Consider the following 19323-nt stretch of genomic DNA (forward strand, 5'->3'; position numbering starts at 1 on the left):
AATGTGGCAATGCCATTAGAAAACAGCTTTATTCGCACTGTGGCAGTGCCGAGAGAAAACTGCAGCTTTTTGGCACAGTGGCAGTACCGATAGAAAACTGCAGTTTTTTTTCGCACTGCAGCAGTGCCATATCAGCACGGCGTCAGTACTGATAGTAGCCACTACGCTTTTACAGAGCAAATTATGATACACTACCATGACCCAATAAGCACCCCTATACAGGCTTGCTATTGGGAAACGGGAGTAGGGTGTGCAAGTAATCCGTGGAAATTATAAATAGTAGGACTATCGATAATAGAAACCAAAACTTATATTATGTGAGCATTCAATTGTCTTTAAAACTTAGACATTTTCGAATTGGGGGGGGGGGGGGAAGGAGATGCATACGCACCCATAGATTCAGGCCTGTGTTAAGTCATTCAGATTTAATAGGAAATCATAATTTTGTTTACCTGCTCCTTTGGCATGGACCACTCTTTCAGGAATCCTTTCCTGATTGAAGTGAGCCATTATGTCCTGATACTGGAAGTCATGCATCAGCATCGGTCCCCTAGGACCAACAGTTTCGGATGCAGTGTGCAATCCGATTGGTCGACCGGCAGATTCAGTGGCATTCTCCTGCGGTTTACCCTGAAGTAAATAAACACAACTTTAAATCTACTGAAACAGGAAATAAGACTGAGCTTTCATTTAAAATACTGTATATAGCTTGTAATTTCTTACCTCCATTTGGGCTTTAAAATCTGATAATTGAGATTTTGCATGGTCTTTAGAGGCCATTTTGACTGGTTGTTGACAGTGTATAGCCAGAGAAACCTGTGATCAACACAAGACTAAAAGCAAATAGAACACGCCTATCTGCTATCCTTTCACTCCCAGGGCCTGAGAAAATAGTTGACAACATCAACAATGGGCTGTATACATCTACACCAGCACATATTAAACTGGCCTGTGATTGGCTGATTCTACACTTATCAAAAGTACAGGACAATGCATGCTTAATGCATAGAACCAGTTCTACCACTAAAACTTAATATCTAAATTTTGCTATGTCATTGCAATGAGAGCCTGGGTCATTGTGGAAGCCAACACCTCGACCTTGTAATGTAAATCCCAATTGGTTATTTCATAATCATAATTCAAAGCTCTTGCCTCACAAGACAAGTCATTTTGGCATTCACTAACAAACAACTGAGATAATAGGCTGCAATTCAAGTACTATAGATTATACTATATTTTGGTACAAGTACTTAAGTAAATCAGGCTAAATATTTGCAACATATGGTATTTTATTAATGCAGTAGGTATGAACAGTTATATAATTGTTATGATGTACCGAAACCATACATGGGACAAATGCAACATTTATTAACTCAGGAAATACTGTCATTACCAAGGTCTTAGGAAATAAAGTAACACAAGGCCAATTATCAATAAGAAATATATGTTGTTTCTTTAAGTGAAATTGCGATCTAAATTAAGTACTTTAAAAAATAACAATAGGATAATTTTAACAAATGATAATTTTAATATACCACAGTTTATTTCGTAGTAAATTAAGGTAAAGGTAGTACTGTATTCATTATTTAACATGGGTGGAATTAGCTGTTAGCCCATTGTACAAAGCCTCGGTATAGTGTGGTAGTGTGGCCAGTTAATTTCTACGCAGCCTTTTTTTTTATACCGAGTAGTGAAACACTTGGTACCCATTTATACTCCTGGGTCGAAAGCAGTGGCATCACGCTAGGGCGCTGACAGGGGAGCGGAGGGCCAGGGTACCCCAGGCAAGAGGGGCTCCAACATTGTAGTTTAAAAAAATATAATATAAACTATAATACCATAGTTTCATTCAATGTGGCCCCTACAGTTTTAATCATTGAAAATACACTGGCTTGGCATCATCATACAGAAACCGCATTATCTCAAGGCTCATGTAAAAGATTGCTGCAGTTTTTTGTTTATGTTGCGGTTTGTCTTGCGAACCACACTTGATCGATGTCGCGCATGACACAAGCGTGGTGTCTTTTGATATGGCCTGTCATATTCCTTTTTATGGTTTTGTACGTTTCTCACTAAAATACTCTCTGTATTTACTTACCCCTACATAGAGTACATAGGCCTACTGTTAGCCTATACCCGTTCTGAATGTTGGCCTATGTAATCTATGTTGGTTTTGTCATAAAATTGTCTGAAATATTTCATCATTCATAGACCATGTTCTCTGACAATGTAGTTAAAGTTCATAAATGCCATAAGCTTACAACCCCACCAGGGGCCTTCACCTCCTGGACTCCGACTAGTGGCCCTACATGGTCCCTGGCCTGCAGCGTCTGTTTGTTCGCTCCACTTGCAAATTTAACGCCCACTTCCCTTGCTTTTTAGGCCCCCAATAACAGCCACTGCCAGGGCCCCACAAACCCTGTGACGCCACTGGTGAAGAGGGACAACTTGTTTTATTTTTTGTTTGTCTATTTTTCATTTTTAATTTGTATATTTGTGTACCAGTTCTCAGCTTCCTTAATTTTACAGTTAAATTTGTTTCATGGTATGTATAATATAAAAAACTTCTGTTGTAAAAAAAAAAAGATTTTATTCATTATTATTATTGTGAAAATAAATTTTTTAGTAGCGAAAAGCCTCAACCACAAAACATTGTGTTCATATGGGGCTTGCCATGCCAAAACCAGAATCAGGGACCAAAACAAGAAAATAGTTCTTTAATAATACGTTGCGCAATCTATGGGCCACGGTTTGGAGGGCCGCGAAGTTGTCCTGGGAAAAAAGTCAAGGAAGATGCCTAATACAAGATTAAAAGAACACATTAAAGATGTAACTGACCATACAAGTAGAATCCTAACAAGAGCATCCAGAAAACAATCATCAACAGAACTCAACAAATCTGCAATCACTGATCATATGGTAAAAAAACAACCACATCCTTGACTGGGAAAACTCCAAGATCCTTGAAAAAGAAACTGAATGGCAGCACAGAAAAATCAAAGAAGCAATATGGATAAGAACAGCTTAAATGATCAAAACATGATCCGAGATGAATGTGCGCACCAACTATCCCACATACCGTACTTGCATGAATAAGCGCCCGGAAAAAATAATTCTCCAGAGAAAATGGCTCATGACAAGAATGCAGAACAGCAGAATAGCAGATGCAATTAGTGGTGGTGGGTAGTGGTTAGCTGGTTGGCCATGAATTGTGGCCGATTGAGATTAGCAGGATGAATTTTTACCGCTGATTTTACTGATTGAAATTTTATGATAATAAAAAACATTGGTAAAAAAAACCCCCTGTCCTCTACCCCTTTTTGGGATTTACAGAAAATGACTCTACAACGGATGGACCATGCAGTTACTACGGCCTGTTTTAATAGATTTTTCGCCTGTATCTTAAAACACTCCATTCAACTCTGGTGCAGACATTTTGTAACTTGCATTGTCTTGGTTGCAAAATGTCCACAGCAAAGTTACAACAATTCTGGGTTAAGGACCTTTGAGTCACATATCTGCCACAAAAAAATTCTTTTTCCTTCCTTTGAGTTTCTTACAGCAGTAGTAACTTGTTGAAGACTAACAACAGTAACTGTAACTATAAACCATATAGTTACAAATCTTCCTGCAGTTACATCATAAGCATGTGTTCAAAATGTTAAAAGATCAACTAGGTCCCTGAGGAACAAGATAACCTTTATGAATTCTACTGCTCTGCATACATGTCGCTGATATAATAGTTACCAGCAGTCTGCAAAATAGTAAACACCTGACATAGACATTGCCACCAAACTTCAGTCATAGAGTACACCTGCTCAGCTGCACCTGCAGGGTAGCTGAGCTGTTAGGGCCCCAATGGTGGGGCTCTGGTGGGAGATTTTAAGGGCACAGCCGGGTTGAGTGAGAGAGCCTAGGCTTTTAGTTATTTAGAATAATATGGTTATAGGGCCTGTTTGTGCTGAGAATAGAATTCCGGTTTCAAAACCAGTATTCTCAAAGATCTGTATTTTCTTGTCAGTGGAAATGGGTCCCATAAAAAAAAAACCCGAATTCAAATACCGGTTTTGAAAACCCTAATTGAATCTGGTCTCAATCGCCAAATACCGTACTCAAACCCGGTCGGGAAACGACTGCATCACCTGCCCCTTTTTCGACGAATTAGATTACTTCGACCAAATGAATTTCTGTTGACCTGGAAATTTCCACGCTTCATCGCACTTCCGCCTAACAAACTCGCTGTGGGTAAAAATGACGTCAATGTACAACGACCTCCTTAGGAGAAACCGGTTTCTGTTCGTGTTAAAATTAAACTGCAATGCGGTCTTTGTTTATAAACAATTATGAAAACCGGTTTCACTGAATACCGTACTTTTGTATTTTGTCAGTAGAAACAGGCCCACAGTAGTTTTCAAAAAAAGAAACTGATGACATTTTTGTAGGGCCCTTTTTATATTTTTGTCACAATAGTAGCTTGGACTTCTGTGGGACCTGTCTGTTCCTTCTCATCGCTACTGGATTTCTGTGTCCAGTAAAATAGCTTTCTCAAGATTTATATTTTTGTTTGTTTCGCATTTAACCAATTTATCCTTTGGGATGAGCTCTACAATTAGCTGTTATGGACACAACACATTTCGTGTTGAGTTGAAGGTATCATTCAATGGTGAACATGAGAACAGCTTAGGTCAGTAAATGGCAAAAACAGGTGTACCCGCTGTGTGGAATGACCTCTATGGTCTCTCAGGGAGGGGAGCCTCAACTCCTTCTCCTGTGACTTTGTCATTATGACACTGTACCCACTGTTTGTGCGCTGAGCTAAACCATGGAGATACTATCAGATCTTTGATCCTGGTTCAATTTAATGCCAGTTTTACTAGTGTTTCAACTAGAGGGCTAAAATACCACAAGTTACAATAGCTCAACTGTCTTATGGATATTTAAAACCTTTCAGAACTTCCTAGTTGAATTCCATTACTGCTCTACAATGTTGAGGCATTTATTTATTAGTCAAGGTTTATTCAAAACATGTTGCATTCACAGCAAAAACTGAATTAAATCAACATTTACAGCTAAAATAATAAATAAGTAAAAACGGATACAATAAAAAAAAAGTCAAGCACCCAGCATCAAAAAAATTTGCACTGACAACAAATCAAAACGAGCAAACTACAGTAAGTTAATTGTCATTTAACAATCTGACCCTGAACGGAATTGGGTTTTGACTGTGCTGTTTAGTACGGATTTTGGGCATGGAGAGTGTATTGGCATTTCTGAGAGAGAAACCACTTTCTTCAGATCTTAAGTTATGGAATTCATTAGACTTCATTAATGACTTAGCAAAAGTGTGACAAATGTCATTCCATCTTTTCTTTAGTTCCTCTATATTACATTCGCTCTTTTTCTTTTCAGGCACCTTATTTTGGTACCTATTACCTCTTTCTGTTTGACAATCTTCAAATTCATTTAAAACTAATTTGAAAACTTTTTTGTTTACAAAATCGCTTTAATTGGGTTAATTGTTCACTGTCCCTTTGATGTTTTTTAATTTGGCGCGTTATAAATTTCTGCATATTATTATTAATTATTCAACAAGAGCCGAATTATAGGATGAGTAGTTTACCCCTAAAATTTTCTGACAGACTCTTTTCTGGATATGTTCCAGGGCTGAATGCTGCATTTGTGTAAAAATATGACGCTTTAAAGTACAGAATTTCAATTTATCCAATGCGAATGCATGCGATACACCAAGAGAATGTCGTTCCGATTATAGGGTGTCTAGGGCAGAGGCCCCAAGTTGGATGAAGCCATTTCCGAGAGGTCTGGTTAAATACAGAAACCTTCCTTAACATGTTTAACGGCAATTCCACAGTAACTTCGGAACACTTTGACACAAACTTTTAGACTTCATGTAGCAAGTACAATGTGTAACTGTGATTTGTTGATTGAGGAATAAATTATATATTATATGCACATAGAGTCAAAAATTTTTTGTCAACGTGTCCAAAGTTACTGTTGAATTGCCAAACAGGATGTCACTTATGACTTTTTCTGGTAACTTCGGGACATTTTACTGTACATGGTATTTCATCGTCAAGGCGCTGTAGCGGAACGAAGTACGCTAAATAAAATTAATTCATAAATATACTACAAAAATTCCCAAAAACGCTTCCAGGATAAAAGGCCCAATAACAAAAATTATTAGTTTATAACCTTTGTGGTATTGAAAAAAAAAAATATTTGGAAAAAATCCCTTTTTTGTAAGTAGTTTTAATAGATATTGTTTGTATTCTTAATCATGTATTTTATTTTGAATATCAATGCACCAGCCAAAAAACCCAAAGGTGATTTAGCATTACCATTAGGGTGATAAACTGATATTTTTTTTTAATGGGCCTAATGCACAATTGCATATATGCCCTGCACCCCTGGTTACTACTTGGCCTATTGATATTGGAAGACATGGCAATGATTGCTTCGACAACGAAGATGTTCTCAAGCCTGGCACTTTCTCTTCATTCAAATATACACATGGATACAACAAACATCCTCTAGAAGCATACATACATCAACAGAAGGAAGTTACTGTTTGGAAGGAATTTCAGGGTGGCCCCGGTTAAAAGTACACGGTAACACTTTTTGCAACAAGGTTGTAAAGTGATGTAGTATATAATGACACATCCTTGTAATAATAATAAAATGATATTATAATGTTTCTTTCCATGTATGTGCTGTTAGCAACTTAACAGTTTCCGAAGACTGCAGATATTACAATTATTTTAATGTTTTCAAAAGCATTTTAGAAGGGCATCGTACTCTGACTATAAGACTACATTTGATGTAAATTTAAAGTAATTTAAAGGACAGAATGTTGTTAAGGAGAAAAAAAATCACCCCGCTCGCAGTGAAGCAGATCTGAAAGTACTGACGATAAAGTAAATAATGTATTTGGGGCATAAATTAAATATCCATCTCAAAACAACCTGTCTTAAAATCTATTTGAAAGCAGGGTAGGCCTACTTTGGACTTGGCTGGGTAGCAATGTATTATTAACAGGCAAAGTGACTGTAGGGCCAGCGAGAGGTCCAAAGTGAAGATATTTTAATCTTATCATAACTACAGCACAACTACCGCCTGACAATGAACAAACGTCCTGTGCAAATGCACAATACTGTAAATAATGAAAGTCCAGGGCAGTCCTGATAATAAGCAATATTGATACACTGTACATTTTGGGCTATCTATTTATACTGTAGCTTGCCATGCGCATCAGGACAAGCATGTTTTAAAAGCAACTTACTGTACTGTAGACATGACTTTAGCCATGTTCAGATGGTCATTAAGTACATTTAGACAGAAAAATATACACGTTACTTCAGACCAGCATGCCACACGATGCTTACCCAGGGCATAATGTTCTTTACTACTTCAGAGCTAAGAAGTAATTTTGTATGCAAATTTTCCAATATTGATAATCGCCACTTTCATCGTCTCTCAAAGGTTACTGTGCACAAATTCTTGGAATTGTATTGAAAAAAACATGTCTACAAAGGTTTACATACTACAGAGTAAAAATGTTGTTTTAATACTCATTTGTAGATATCATTATTATCTTTTGATAAAATGGTAGGTAACAGAAGCAACTTTATACAAAATGTATCATCACAGGCACTACCCAGTACGGTGAACTACTACCGGTACTTCTGTACGTACAATTGGTTGGTAAAATCCTACTTCACTTCAACAAGTACCGTAATCCTTGAATATATCCTTATAACATTTTTGGGAGTTTCAGTGCGGCGCTTATTCAAGAGCAGTGCTTATTAAAATAATTTTGGCATGGTGCTTTCCATGCATTCCCATGTGGAAGTACCTATCTCACATATTCCCGTAGTTCGGGAGGCCTATCATAAGCCCTATGTTATAGTAAATTTAACGTTTATAAAAATATGCTTGGGTCTTCATTGTGTTACTTATTCATTTGAAGAACACTGTATTGTATTTAACACCCTGTTTCTCAAAGTGTTTTATTAAACACAGGGTAATATGTATTATCGATTTAGAGTGCATTGCTTATTCGAGAATGGCACTTTTTTAAGAGCAGATCTTATTTGGTAATTTACAGTAGGCAACTTCTTACGTTACAATTTAGATAATGTTTTTGCAACAATTTTTCCGATGATAAAAATACTTTTGAAAATATTTCTAAATTTTGTTGCCCATCATGCATTATTAATATTGACAACAATGCAAAGTGATCAAAATAAAAATATACCCATGATTTTATTTAGCACAAGAATCTATGACTTTGTTGGCAATGTTTTTAATGTTCAGTTGATATAGTGACTGAGACTTACTGTAATAGATAGAATAAAGTTATGCCACAGAATATGATGAGAAAATGAATTTCAGGTTGATAACACGTTGACTACCAAGTCCTTTTTCCTAGCTTCATCCCATACGCCAAGGCATGCTATAAAAGGCGCCACCATCAACTGTAATGAAACACTAACAAACGGTACCAATTTTTAGATCATTACTTATGGGTTCCAGGGCGAGATTTCTAGCGACCACTGCCATTGAGTTGATGTGCAATGCAATAGTGGCATGTATAGAAAGGTGCCGACGTGAACTCGCATCCTACGCACCCTGAGTGACCCCTGTCGGATGTGAATTCCCTGACAGAGAACATATTAAATGGTATGCATTCAACCAGTAGCAGCACCATTTTATTGGAATCTGAGGGCGGTAGAGAACATTGTTGCATCCATATCAGAAAAAAAAACAGAGATCCCTCTTGGATCTCACTCAAAGTTTTCAGACTAATATGCCAATTCTGAGTTTGAACTGCGTGCATGCTCGTATCAAGGTAAATCAATATAAACAAACACGCACTCAACATAGGTTTATGTCGATTGACCTTGGAAACTACTGGATACGCACATGCACATTCATAGGGCCCGTGCTACTGAAAAAGTACAATTTTTACCATCTGTTACTAAACGATAATTTTTTTGCTCCCTTGGATGCCAACTACAGTAGGAAGGATGAATGCTGACCAGAGGCCCTAATACTTGTTGGACACCCTGTTGGAAAATTTCTGGAGTCTACACTAATACTAGTTGGTAGTACCAAGGATAGTACTGTAGTAAACATCAGTTGCACATTTCGTATAAATCAGACTTTTACCGACAGAGTTACACATACATGTTTGTTTCTACTGCCCTCTAGGAGGGCAGAGACATCTTACCATGTCTTTGAGTTTTGTGTGCAGTAAAATTCAGGATGGCTTTTTTGAATTGTGGTTGGTCTTTATAGCATTCTAATCTATAAATGCCAATTCCTAGATTCCAACATTTTTTAAGACGACCACTCACTAACAGCATTTGATCGAAAAATAATTATAGCAATGCTAGCATTCTTTGGTGGAAGCTACTAGGTCTTGTATGTTATCTTAACCTTATTTATATTCTCACTCATATTCCAGACTTCTCTAGTACTGTACTACGTAACATCCACAGTTAGGCCTATTTTCTACAGAAATTTTGCCTTATTACAAACGTATGGAAATAGACTAAAATACTACGAAAATTTATCATAGGCCTAGGCCCATAAATAAATAGGTCCAGAACAAATGACGTTTCCATTAGGATCTTTGGTTACATTGTCCCCAGACAACTCATACTTTTCGGACTACTGACAAATTATTGTGAAAACTAATAAAAAATGGCCCGAAAATCTTTATCCTGTACTGTTTGTTTGAAATTTCACATCAAATTACAGACAATCGGCCCAAAGACTATTGGGTCCACAACGATCGGGCCCATTTTCAAAATAATTATAACTCTATACTTAATCTTGCACTCAAGGCAAATTTATTAGGTGGTGCTACAGAAATTTTTTATTTACTACGGAAATCTGAAAACATAGTTATGGAAATGCAGTTTACGAACTTAGTTTACTTGATAAGTCTGATATTCATACCATCACCATAGAAAACTCATGACTGTAAGCACAAAACAGAGGGCTTTTCATTATGGTTCTTTTGAATGAAAATCAGAATTTACTGTAAGTCTCACAAAATACACTACAGAATACAGTTCACCGTAATTCGAGACCTACTTTAGAACTGCTATAAATCATGAACTTCTTGAATCTACAGTTTATTATGTTGAATTACTTTACAGGTCAGAGCATACTGAGATTGCTATTGTGATTTATTATTAATAAATAAAGAATAAACCCGGGATGCTACATTTTTTTTAATAGTGGACTATAAGTCAGTACTGTTTACTCATCAATGAATAGGGATAATAGTGTCAACATTGACTTCCATATATTTTCTGGGTCAAATAATTATCTGGTGCCACTTGCAATACCTTTGTTACTTGTTAGCCAGTAAAGCAACCAAGATGGCCGATGTGTAAAAAGAATGTTCTTTGACTAGAAGTCTAAAACAAAAAGAGCTGTACGTTTTACCATCAGTATATTCTATATTCTTTCTACATTGATTATTGCAGCCCTCAATGTTATTATTAAAAGCGATTCCATTCAATAAACAATTATTATTTGGTTATATGTTAAAATTGTATACTGTAGGCACAAATGATTTTTTTTTTTGCATTTAACTTCATGAGATAGCAAATAAACTATTGTAGATTTTAAAACTTCTGAAATTGGCTTTAATCAAGTATAATGCTAGTTTTGCCCTAAATTTATTTAAATTCTTTATCCCTTCCATCACTCTGTACACTGTAGTGCAGTACTTCCAAACAAAATTTAATCATCAAAAGGGTTTCTGCTGGATAGAATACCCTGTGAAGCTATCACCGGATAATGGTTAGAAGTGAATGGTGGCCATGGGTATTAGGTGGACTGTAAATAACAGCCAGCGGTCGTGATTGCCACTCAATGCATTTCATCATGTGATATGAAATCAAGAAACATAGAGGGCAGTCTACTAAAATATCACTATGCCAAGTTGTGTCTTCCTTTTGGGACCGGTATCATTACAACTCAGTTGAATAAAGGGAATACATTAACAAATTATGGCTGTTGATTGGTGTTTCAATCCCTGAATCACATGTTTACTCATAGGGTCTCAATTTTAGTACCAGGGCCATGGATGTCTTAGTTCTAATGGCAGGGTCCAACAGTAGGATAACAGGGTTTATCTCTGGTATTTCGTTCAATCTTACAGTCTTGGATTCCATTTCCATTGTTATGGATGCAAGTCCAGGGTCCTCCCCAGGTTCAAGATCTACAGTATTTCAAGGTACGACAAGATCATAGATTTGAATTTCAATTTTTCCAGGGTCCTGGAATTTAGAGTATTAGATTGCATTCTATAGGTTCTACTTCAATTATTCCTACTGTAGTTTACATGACCCAATGGCCCAAGATTCTATTTTCAGGGCCCTTAGTTCAATTTTAAGTTCCTGGATACAGTGGTATCCTAGGTTAAATTACAGGGCCCTGGTTTGGATCCCAACATTTATTTAATGTATATTATCGTACATCAACCCTACTGAATTTAGTTACTGCACTGTTCAACAGGATGAGATCAAAGAGCAATCATGATCATGATCAATCAAAAACATGATCAGGATCAATAATTAATCATTCTGAGGACCTGGAACATTACATCAATTTGTGAGACAGGCACCAACTTTTCTACATCACATTAAGGGGGCAGATCCAGAAAAAAAATCTAGGAGGGGCAATGCAAGTGCAAAGCATCGAATGGGGTGGTAGAGAGTGGGTTTGGCATGGTGTTCGGAGTACAATGCTCCCCTCTTTCTCCTTTCTTTTCTTTACATCTCTCTTTTTTCTCCTTTATTAGGGAGGGAGGAGCACTGCCCCTGTGCCTCCTCCTACATCTGTCCCTGACATCAATGCTGGCTTGTGTATCAATCTAGTGCTTTGAAGAAACATTGAGAACCACCTTTTCCTTCAAGAACACCTTCCTTCATAACATGAGGTTGGAATTCCAAGACTTTTGTTGTAGATTTCGCTAGTGTCCTTTAGGTATAGTGTAATAATGCAACTTGTAATGTGCACAGAGGCAGTTTATATTATGCGCTAACATAAACAGAACATTATTTATTATTATCAAATTATAATAACTCTCAGTTTTGTTTTTAATATAATCACTGATTACAATTTATTATATATGATGGATATAACACAGTACATTTTCCAGAGCTATACTTATTCATCAAGTTAGTGTAGCAGCATAGCCAAGGTTGTAGGACAGGCAGTCTGGCCGGTCTGGTTTTCGTCGAACCAATATTTCACACCAATGAGTACTGTATCATGCCAAAAGGGTCCTTCACGATGCAACATAGTTTTTTTTTTATCAAAATTATAATACACTGTATTCACACAAAAATGTTCCCATTTAAGCATAATTTTAATTTGGTCAATATAGCATTGCCAAACCTGGGTGCTGGGCCGAGCCCAATCTATAACAGGTTCTCCTTTACTGTTAATGCAATGGTTCTGGTTCTAGTGTGTAAATCCGAATGCCTAAGGATTCCACAGGTGTACAGTAGGAGTAGGCCTACAACATAAGGGATAGAACTAGTGTCAAATATAATATAAGGAATGGTCTTAAACCGGTAAGAATAAGATGCAGAAAGTTTTTTTTCGTAAGTGGGAAAACACAATGGCGATCTGGGTAACAAAGCCCTCGACCTCCATTGGAAACAAATAGAGAACACTATTATCTACAGTCTCAGTGTGCCATTTCCAGGCATCTATTAAAAGTGCCTATTTAAAACTTGCTTGTCTCAGCCCCAACCATAGTGGAGCAAGGTAAGTGGGAAATTTCAGGCTACACTGGTATAATATCTCTCTTAGGGATAGAGAGGGTTGGAGTTAAATAGGAGGGGAATAGTCTCAAAGCAGGCTTCTGGACAAATTAGAAAAAAATCTTCAAACATCAAATGTATTTTCCTACCATTTTATTTCGCAACAAATACAGTAAGCCTACATTGTATTTTTCACACAAAATAATATAGCCTACATATTCTTCTCTTTGGTGGGACCAACAATTAACTGCTTCCTATGGGCCTGAGAGCACAGCTCACTGAGGCTAAATAGGTACTATAGTAGCCACAGTGTTTGCAGTGAACCATGGAGATCATAGGGTCATTGGTTCAATTCCACTTTTGTTCTTGTATTTCAGTAATAAACTGCTGAAATGCAAGCTTTTCAAGAGACCATATAATTTATAAGCTGTTAGGTCATGTATGCTTCAAAATCTCATCATGAACGGTTCTGTATTTCAAAGTGATTTTGGTTGAAACACATGCATGGATATTAATAATAAATTACTGTAGCACAGGCCTATGCATGATAATGAATTATCACAAATACAGGGGAAAATGTATTTAAAATTGTAAGAAAGTGGTTTTAGTAAAAATATAAAAACGGTCATGCAGTAACTTACAGGTAAGTCATTAGACATTATTTATGTGAATACTGATGCGTTACTAAAAAGTGATCAGTATACCTATTATTTTTGTTTGTTTAAGTAATGAAATGTTTGCGTACAAAGTTTGGGTGCTCAAATTAAACATAATGTATATTATTACGGTACATTGAAAATCAAATTGTACGTGGTTTTATTTAAAAAAAGATTGTTTACTGGTATATACCACACCCAGTAATTGTCAACAAACATTTCCTGATATTGATTTAAAACAGCTTAAAAATGCTCAGATCATTGGAGTGCCAGCGGCCCTCACCCCCTGGACCCCACCAAGGCTCTGCCTCTGGACACCGGAGGCCCCTCCCCCAGCTAACTGGTGTGGTCACTCATCTCTCTATGATTTCCCTACAGTACGGCTCTGGTTCCTGATAGGCGGCCCCACTCAAAAGCAGTCTCACTTTTAAAAAAATAATTTAACAAAACTGATTGTTTCTAGCAAGTACTAATAATTTTAAACTGTTTTGCTAGTCCTTTTTTAGAAAGACAATGTGGTCAACCATTTATTTTTTTGAGATGTGTTCATCAATCAAGTCATTTGTTGAAAGGGCTTGAATGCGGTATGCACGGAAGTAAAGTAGGCCTATCAGACCAGAGTAAAAAAACATTTTTTTTTTTTTAATGACATAACATTATAGAAAAGATTAGAAAAAACACAGGGGATGTGCAAGTATCATAAATGTTTGGAGTTGTTCACATGAACGGCCATGCAAATTACAGTTTCAGAACCTAGTTAGTTGCACAGTCAGATGTGCAGATAACCGTTTTTGACTGCATGGTGCCATATGCCAAAATAACCTTTTTGGATTCAAAAGTACGACACTTGAACAATCAGTATAAAAAACTCAGGATAGAACCCTAAACAAAGAAAGCAAAAAGTCTTTGAACTTAACATAGAGTTTGATGATAATGCTATGAATATGTATATTTGATTTGGCTAGGTAGCCTAGACAGTAGGCCTAAATAGACACTGACAGGCCTGGCCCTCCCTACCTAGCCTAGACATAGTGCTCAGTGACTGGTGTAGGCCTAGCCTAGGCCTAGTAGTTTAGTAAGTAAGCCTAGAGAAAAGTAGCGTAGTAGAAGGCCTAGGCCTCTACTATCTAGAGCCTACAGTAGGAGGATAGTTTGGTTAGGGCTCCTACTAGGCCTATTATTAGGATAGCCTATGACTAGGCCTAGGTAGGAGGCCTACCTAAAAAGAAAGCTAGGCTAGCCTAGGCCTAGGCTAGGCCTAGGCTGCACGAAATGAATGAATGAAGTCATGTTTGGCTTACCTCTAACAGTTTCTTATGTTGCATCAATTGATTCGCTGCTTTGTCTCTGTGGGACATTTTGGTATTTAAAGTAGATTATGATAATTTTAATACAAAAAAGTTAAACAGAGTCCTACACGCAACATGCAATTGTGTTGCGAATCGTTGTTGTGACACGCTCGACCGACCGATACACACACACACACCACAATATACACACGTACACCAGCTTCACCATCAAAAAAAGGGTCAACCTCTAGTTCTGTTCTGTGATTGGCTAGTTTTTACAAAGGTTCTCAAAATTTGTTAAAAAGTGTCGAGGAGGTCGGATGTGTTGTGTGTGGCGAGAGAGACAACATAGTACAGTATGGTCCGTGGTTGATGAACGAAGGGTAGACTAAACTGTCTTTTCGCCGAAATTGTAAAGGTTGAGCATGGATCAGAACGGGAAGGATGGCTATGATTTTCGCCGAAACTGTTATTTTCTACTTACGTTAGTGCGACAGTAAGTATTTGTGCCTTTCTATCGTTTAGCACTGGTATTTTATGGCTAGGCTAGGCCTCTCTCTGTCTGGTCGGAAATTAGGGAGAGCAGCGGGGCCCAAGTGGTTAGGCCTGCCCTAGCCTTAGGGCCTATTCAACTTGCAGTTATATAAATTTTAATGTTGTCTTAGACTACAGTCACTAGGCCTTTTCTAGTTTAGCTTGTACAGACTTTAACCTACTGTTGTTATAGTTGTCATGTTTGTTTTTTCAGAATAGTAGAACATGAAATTTATTTAAATTCTGTAAATTTAATTAACAAAATGTGTAGGCCTAGCAGCTAGCCTAGACTAGGCCTAAGTATTAATACGCTTATGTGATCTAGGGCCTAAGTAGTAGCAGGCCTATTTCATACTTTCCGATTCAATCAGGAGTCTCCCAAATTTCCATGAAATCTCTTGGTCTCCCAAATTTCCAGAAAAGACACCCAAAATACCAAAAACGGCTAACTGGTGGGTTTTGCAAAAATTTGATGTCATATTATGACTTTTCCTTTAAATTAAAGACTATAAACACAGTTAACTTCTTAGCATGGGGAATGTCAAGAAATACTGTAAATTCATGAAAAACAGTTATTAATTTTCTGTGACAGTGGTTCGCTTTGCCATTTTTTCCCCTTTCCTTAGCAAGAAGTGGCAATAAAGTCATACAATTCCCATATATTGTATTTTCAGTGTTTTCACTGTTCTTTATCAAGGTAGAGGCAGCCCTTTTTGAGTTACAACCACATCATTAATTTTATCAACATCTGTATCATGTCTGTGACATTAACATGATGACCAACATCATACCGCCAATCAGACTGAGTACAGAGGCTATCTCGTCTTGAAGCCAGGCTGCGAAGGAAAACATTTTTTTGATGTGCAACTGATTTTTCTAAGACACAAAAAGCATATTTGAGCGAAAAACTTGAGAGCGGGTAATGAGATGCAGATTTCTGGATACTCAAAGACTGGCGGAAAAAGAGGCGTAACCACCCCCATGTTTTTAAATATTCAGAAATCTGTATATTATTAACCGCTCGCAAGTTTTTCATAAAAAGAGGGCAAGTAGAAAGCGAGTTAAAACATTTATAAAGGAAGACCATATCAAACGTGCCCCTTCTAGTGTGAATTGCTAAGATATGAATAGGGGCATTAACGTTGTTGTTATAATTAATAAAATACATAAATTTGGATTGAACTCGTTCTATGCAATTTGATTGAGAAATGCAAATAGAATTATAAATCGTAGATGAAAAATAAAAAATTGGTCTAACAAGAGAAATATAAAGATGAAGTTTGGTGCTACAGTACTACAAAAAATTTTCATCATTAACGTTGGCACTGCCATCTCCTTTCATCATCATTGTCATTATAGTAAGGATATTTAACAAGGAGAGCAACTGCAGACAAATCGGATTCTTCAATCCTATTCAGAAAATTGTAGCAATAGAGCACAATGATGTAAATTACAGAAAATAATTAATCCACAAAAAAAATTAAAAACCCCAAAAATGATAATTCTTTATTAAAAAGGTTGATCCAATGTTTGTAAAAATAAATTTTCGTCTTTTCAAATTATATTAGTTATAGAAGTTTCATGAACTTGGTTAGATAATAAATGAATGCCAACAAATTAAAGATGTATTTTACCATGGAAAAATACAAAAAAAAATCATAAAAAATTCATTTTTGAAATATACTACTTGCTCACTTGAAGAACATAAAAATTATCTATAATTTTTCAGCGAAAAATGATAGAAAGACTTCCCGTCACTGGAAGTGTTTTTATTATTTTCATCATTATCCATTATAAAACTAAGGCTATAACGTTCTTCAATCATTTCTATGCTCTAGCTAATAATTTGTATGTTACTGCAACATGAACAAAATTATTTTTTATGATTTTCTTTTTTGTCATTTTCAGCGGACAATAAATTCGTAAGAGAAGTTTTTCTCAATGTGTGTTACATTGAAATGTTTCTAACTTTATAAACAGTATGAAGCTGACGTTACTAGACAATAATTGAAAGGGTTGTGGGTAGACTAGGCGAAGACTTTCAGGATGTTCGTCTGATACTATAACCAGGGACAGGATTTCTGACTGCAGAATTATCTGGCTGTGTTCCAAGTCCCTTGCCATGGAATACCCTTAGTAATTACATACTAACAGTACATGAAATGCACTGTCTGTTTGAGTACAAAAAATAAAACATAAATTTATGACAGATTATTAGTGTTTGTAGTAATTTATTAATATTTTACTGTTTTTATTATTTTTATTATGTATAATTATTATTTGTGTTCCATTCTATGCTTATAGATTGCATGCAAATTTCATCATTCATCAGTTTTCCGTGCTCACCTCATTGATTCTAAACGACGTGTTTTGGCCGTTAATAATTGTTTAATTTTATTATTGCTAAATTAACCTGGGGAATGGTGCTATGCGCATGCATTTTTGAGTAAAAAATAATTACATTTGGTATGAGTTGATTGTTTAAAACAAATATGTCTTAAGTGTGGAAGTTACTAGTTAATAATTTTCTAAAGTTATAGCAATTCAAAATTAGTTTTTTGAATTTTTTTGTTTTGTTTCTTAACATGTTTGTATTGCAGGTCTCTGGTACTGGTACTGGTACTGGGTATTTATATTGCGCCTTTCCCTTGCGGTTATAAAGTGCAAAAGTCTCAATTATTAGGAAAACAGTGGCAGGCATAAATTTGGTCATCATTCAGGGACCCCACGCATTACATTAGTACAATCTCACAAACAAACAAACACAAATAATACAGATTACAACAATTAAACAAAAAAAAAATTAAAAAACAGAAGGAAGTAACAGTTTAGGCAAACAAGTAAGTCTTACAGTAAGTGTATGTTTAAAAAGATCAGGATATGAAGATAGATTAAGATAAGTGGTCTGATTATTCAAGTGGTCAGTAAAATACTTTGTTAGGGCATACAATACAGCAAAAAAAAATTTTTTTTTAATAATAGTAAACTGCTCTGGGGAAACCTATTGTTTTTCACAATTTCTAATTTCCCACAAGCATCTAAAACGTTCGAGAGTCAGAATTTAGAACATTTTCTTTTTTTTTTTTTTGCATTTTATGAATGAAGATATGTGGAAAATTTCTGCAAAATGTCAGTCACTAAATCTAACTGAAAAGTATACTAAATTTAAAATGATTTCTAAAATACAAATCTTAATAATAGATTATTGATTTTCAAATCTGTAGAAGCTGTTTTCTCAAAACCTATATGGCTGATATCCAAGGAATTAAATATTCATACAGTAACTTCGCTAATACTCGACCAATTTCCATCAAATAAACACTGTATTAAACAGGAATTTATGCAGAATATAAAAAAAAAAATCAATTTTTTTACTCCTCGTATAAGTCGGCTGTTTTTTGCAAGAGCCTGGTCACAAATAATGATAATACCGCAGTAGTAATATTGATAATGTGATGAACGACCCTGAATCTATAGAGTGATAATTGAGTTTTAACCCTGCAATGACAAGATTAGGAAATGCTCGCAACTTGTCAAATATAGTAGCATGTACCATAGGTCTACTAGTTTGCGGTTTTTACTAGCGATGTCCTTTCCCAAGGTACAGTAATCTACTATTAAGGTATTAATTTTTTTTTTTTTTTTTTTTGCGGTCCCGTTTAGTAGAAAATTAAATTATTTACTACAGCAGTGTCAAAATATGATAAAAATAAACTACTTTTAATTGATTAATTATTAATATTATATTAATGTGTACTGTTCTGTATAGAGTACCACAGTCGTGTCGTCATAACGCCAGGTAGCGCCCTTTGTTGCTAACCAGACGTTGGTTACCGTTCATTACACCTGAATGCCTGCATAGGCTTTCTGATATTTTACCATCAAAATGTACTAAAAACACAAAAGCTCGCATTATATTAGTTATCGAACACACATTTAATCATTAATTAAAATGTACAAAGAAAAACTAAGATACAACATCTTAATAATTACGTTAGAATTTAGGATCAATGGTTTGTCAGTGGAGAAAATGGC

General features: G+C 36.0%; 2 protein-coding genes across 3 annotated transcripts in view; one reads left to right on the forward strand and one right to left on the reverse strand.

Moving 5' to 3' along the window:
• The window catches only part of LOC117100936 (catalase-like), a 36059-nt gene extending 21104 nt beyond the window's left edge, over window positions 1-14955 (reverse strand). Inside the window, exons 1-2 of one of the 2 annotated variants that reach the window (XM_033240778.1) lie at window positions 14767-14955; window positions 453-630 (exon numbers count right to left, since the gene is read on the reverse strand). In XM_033240778.1, the coding sequence (XP_033096669.1) occupies window positions 453-630; window positions 14767-14823 (235 nt within the window). In that variant the 5' untranslated portion in view covers window positions 14824-14955. Of the gene's footprint in view, window positions 1-452; window positions 631-723; window positions 914-14766 lie in introns of those variants that run through there. The other variant, XM_033240777.1, reaches the window with a different exon arrangement.
• Window positions 14956-15066: 111 nt separating this feature from the next.
• The window catches only part of LOC117100937 (fructose-2,6-bisphosphatase TIGAR-like), a 15764-nt gene continuing 11507 nt past the window's right edge, over window positions 15067-19323 (forward strand). Inside the window, exon 1 of the mRNA XM_033240779.1 lies at window positions 15067-15250. Within this exon, the coding sequence (XP_033096670.1) occupies window positions 15180-15250 (71 nt within the window). The 5' untranslated portion in view covers window positions 15067-15179. The remainder of the gene's footprint in view (window positions 15251-19323) is intronic.

This window comes from Anneissia japonica, unplaced genomic scaffold, assembly GCF_011630105.1.
Source record: "Anneissia japonica isolate Jap-2015-1 unplaced genomic scaffold, ASM1163010v1 scaffold287793_len260017_cov185, whole genome shotgun sequence".
Classification (NCBI taxonomy): Eukaryota; Metazoa; Echinodermata; class Crinoidea; order Comatulida; family Comatulidae; genus Anneissia; species Anneissia japonica.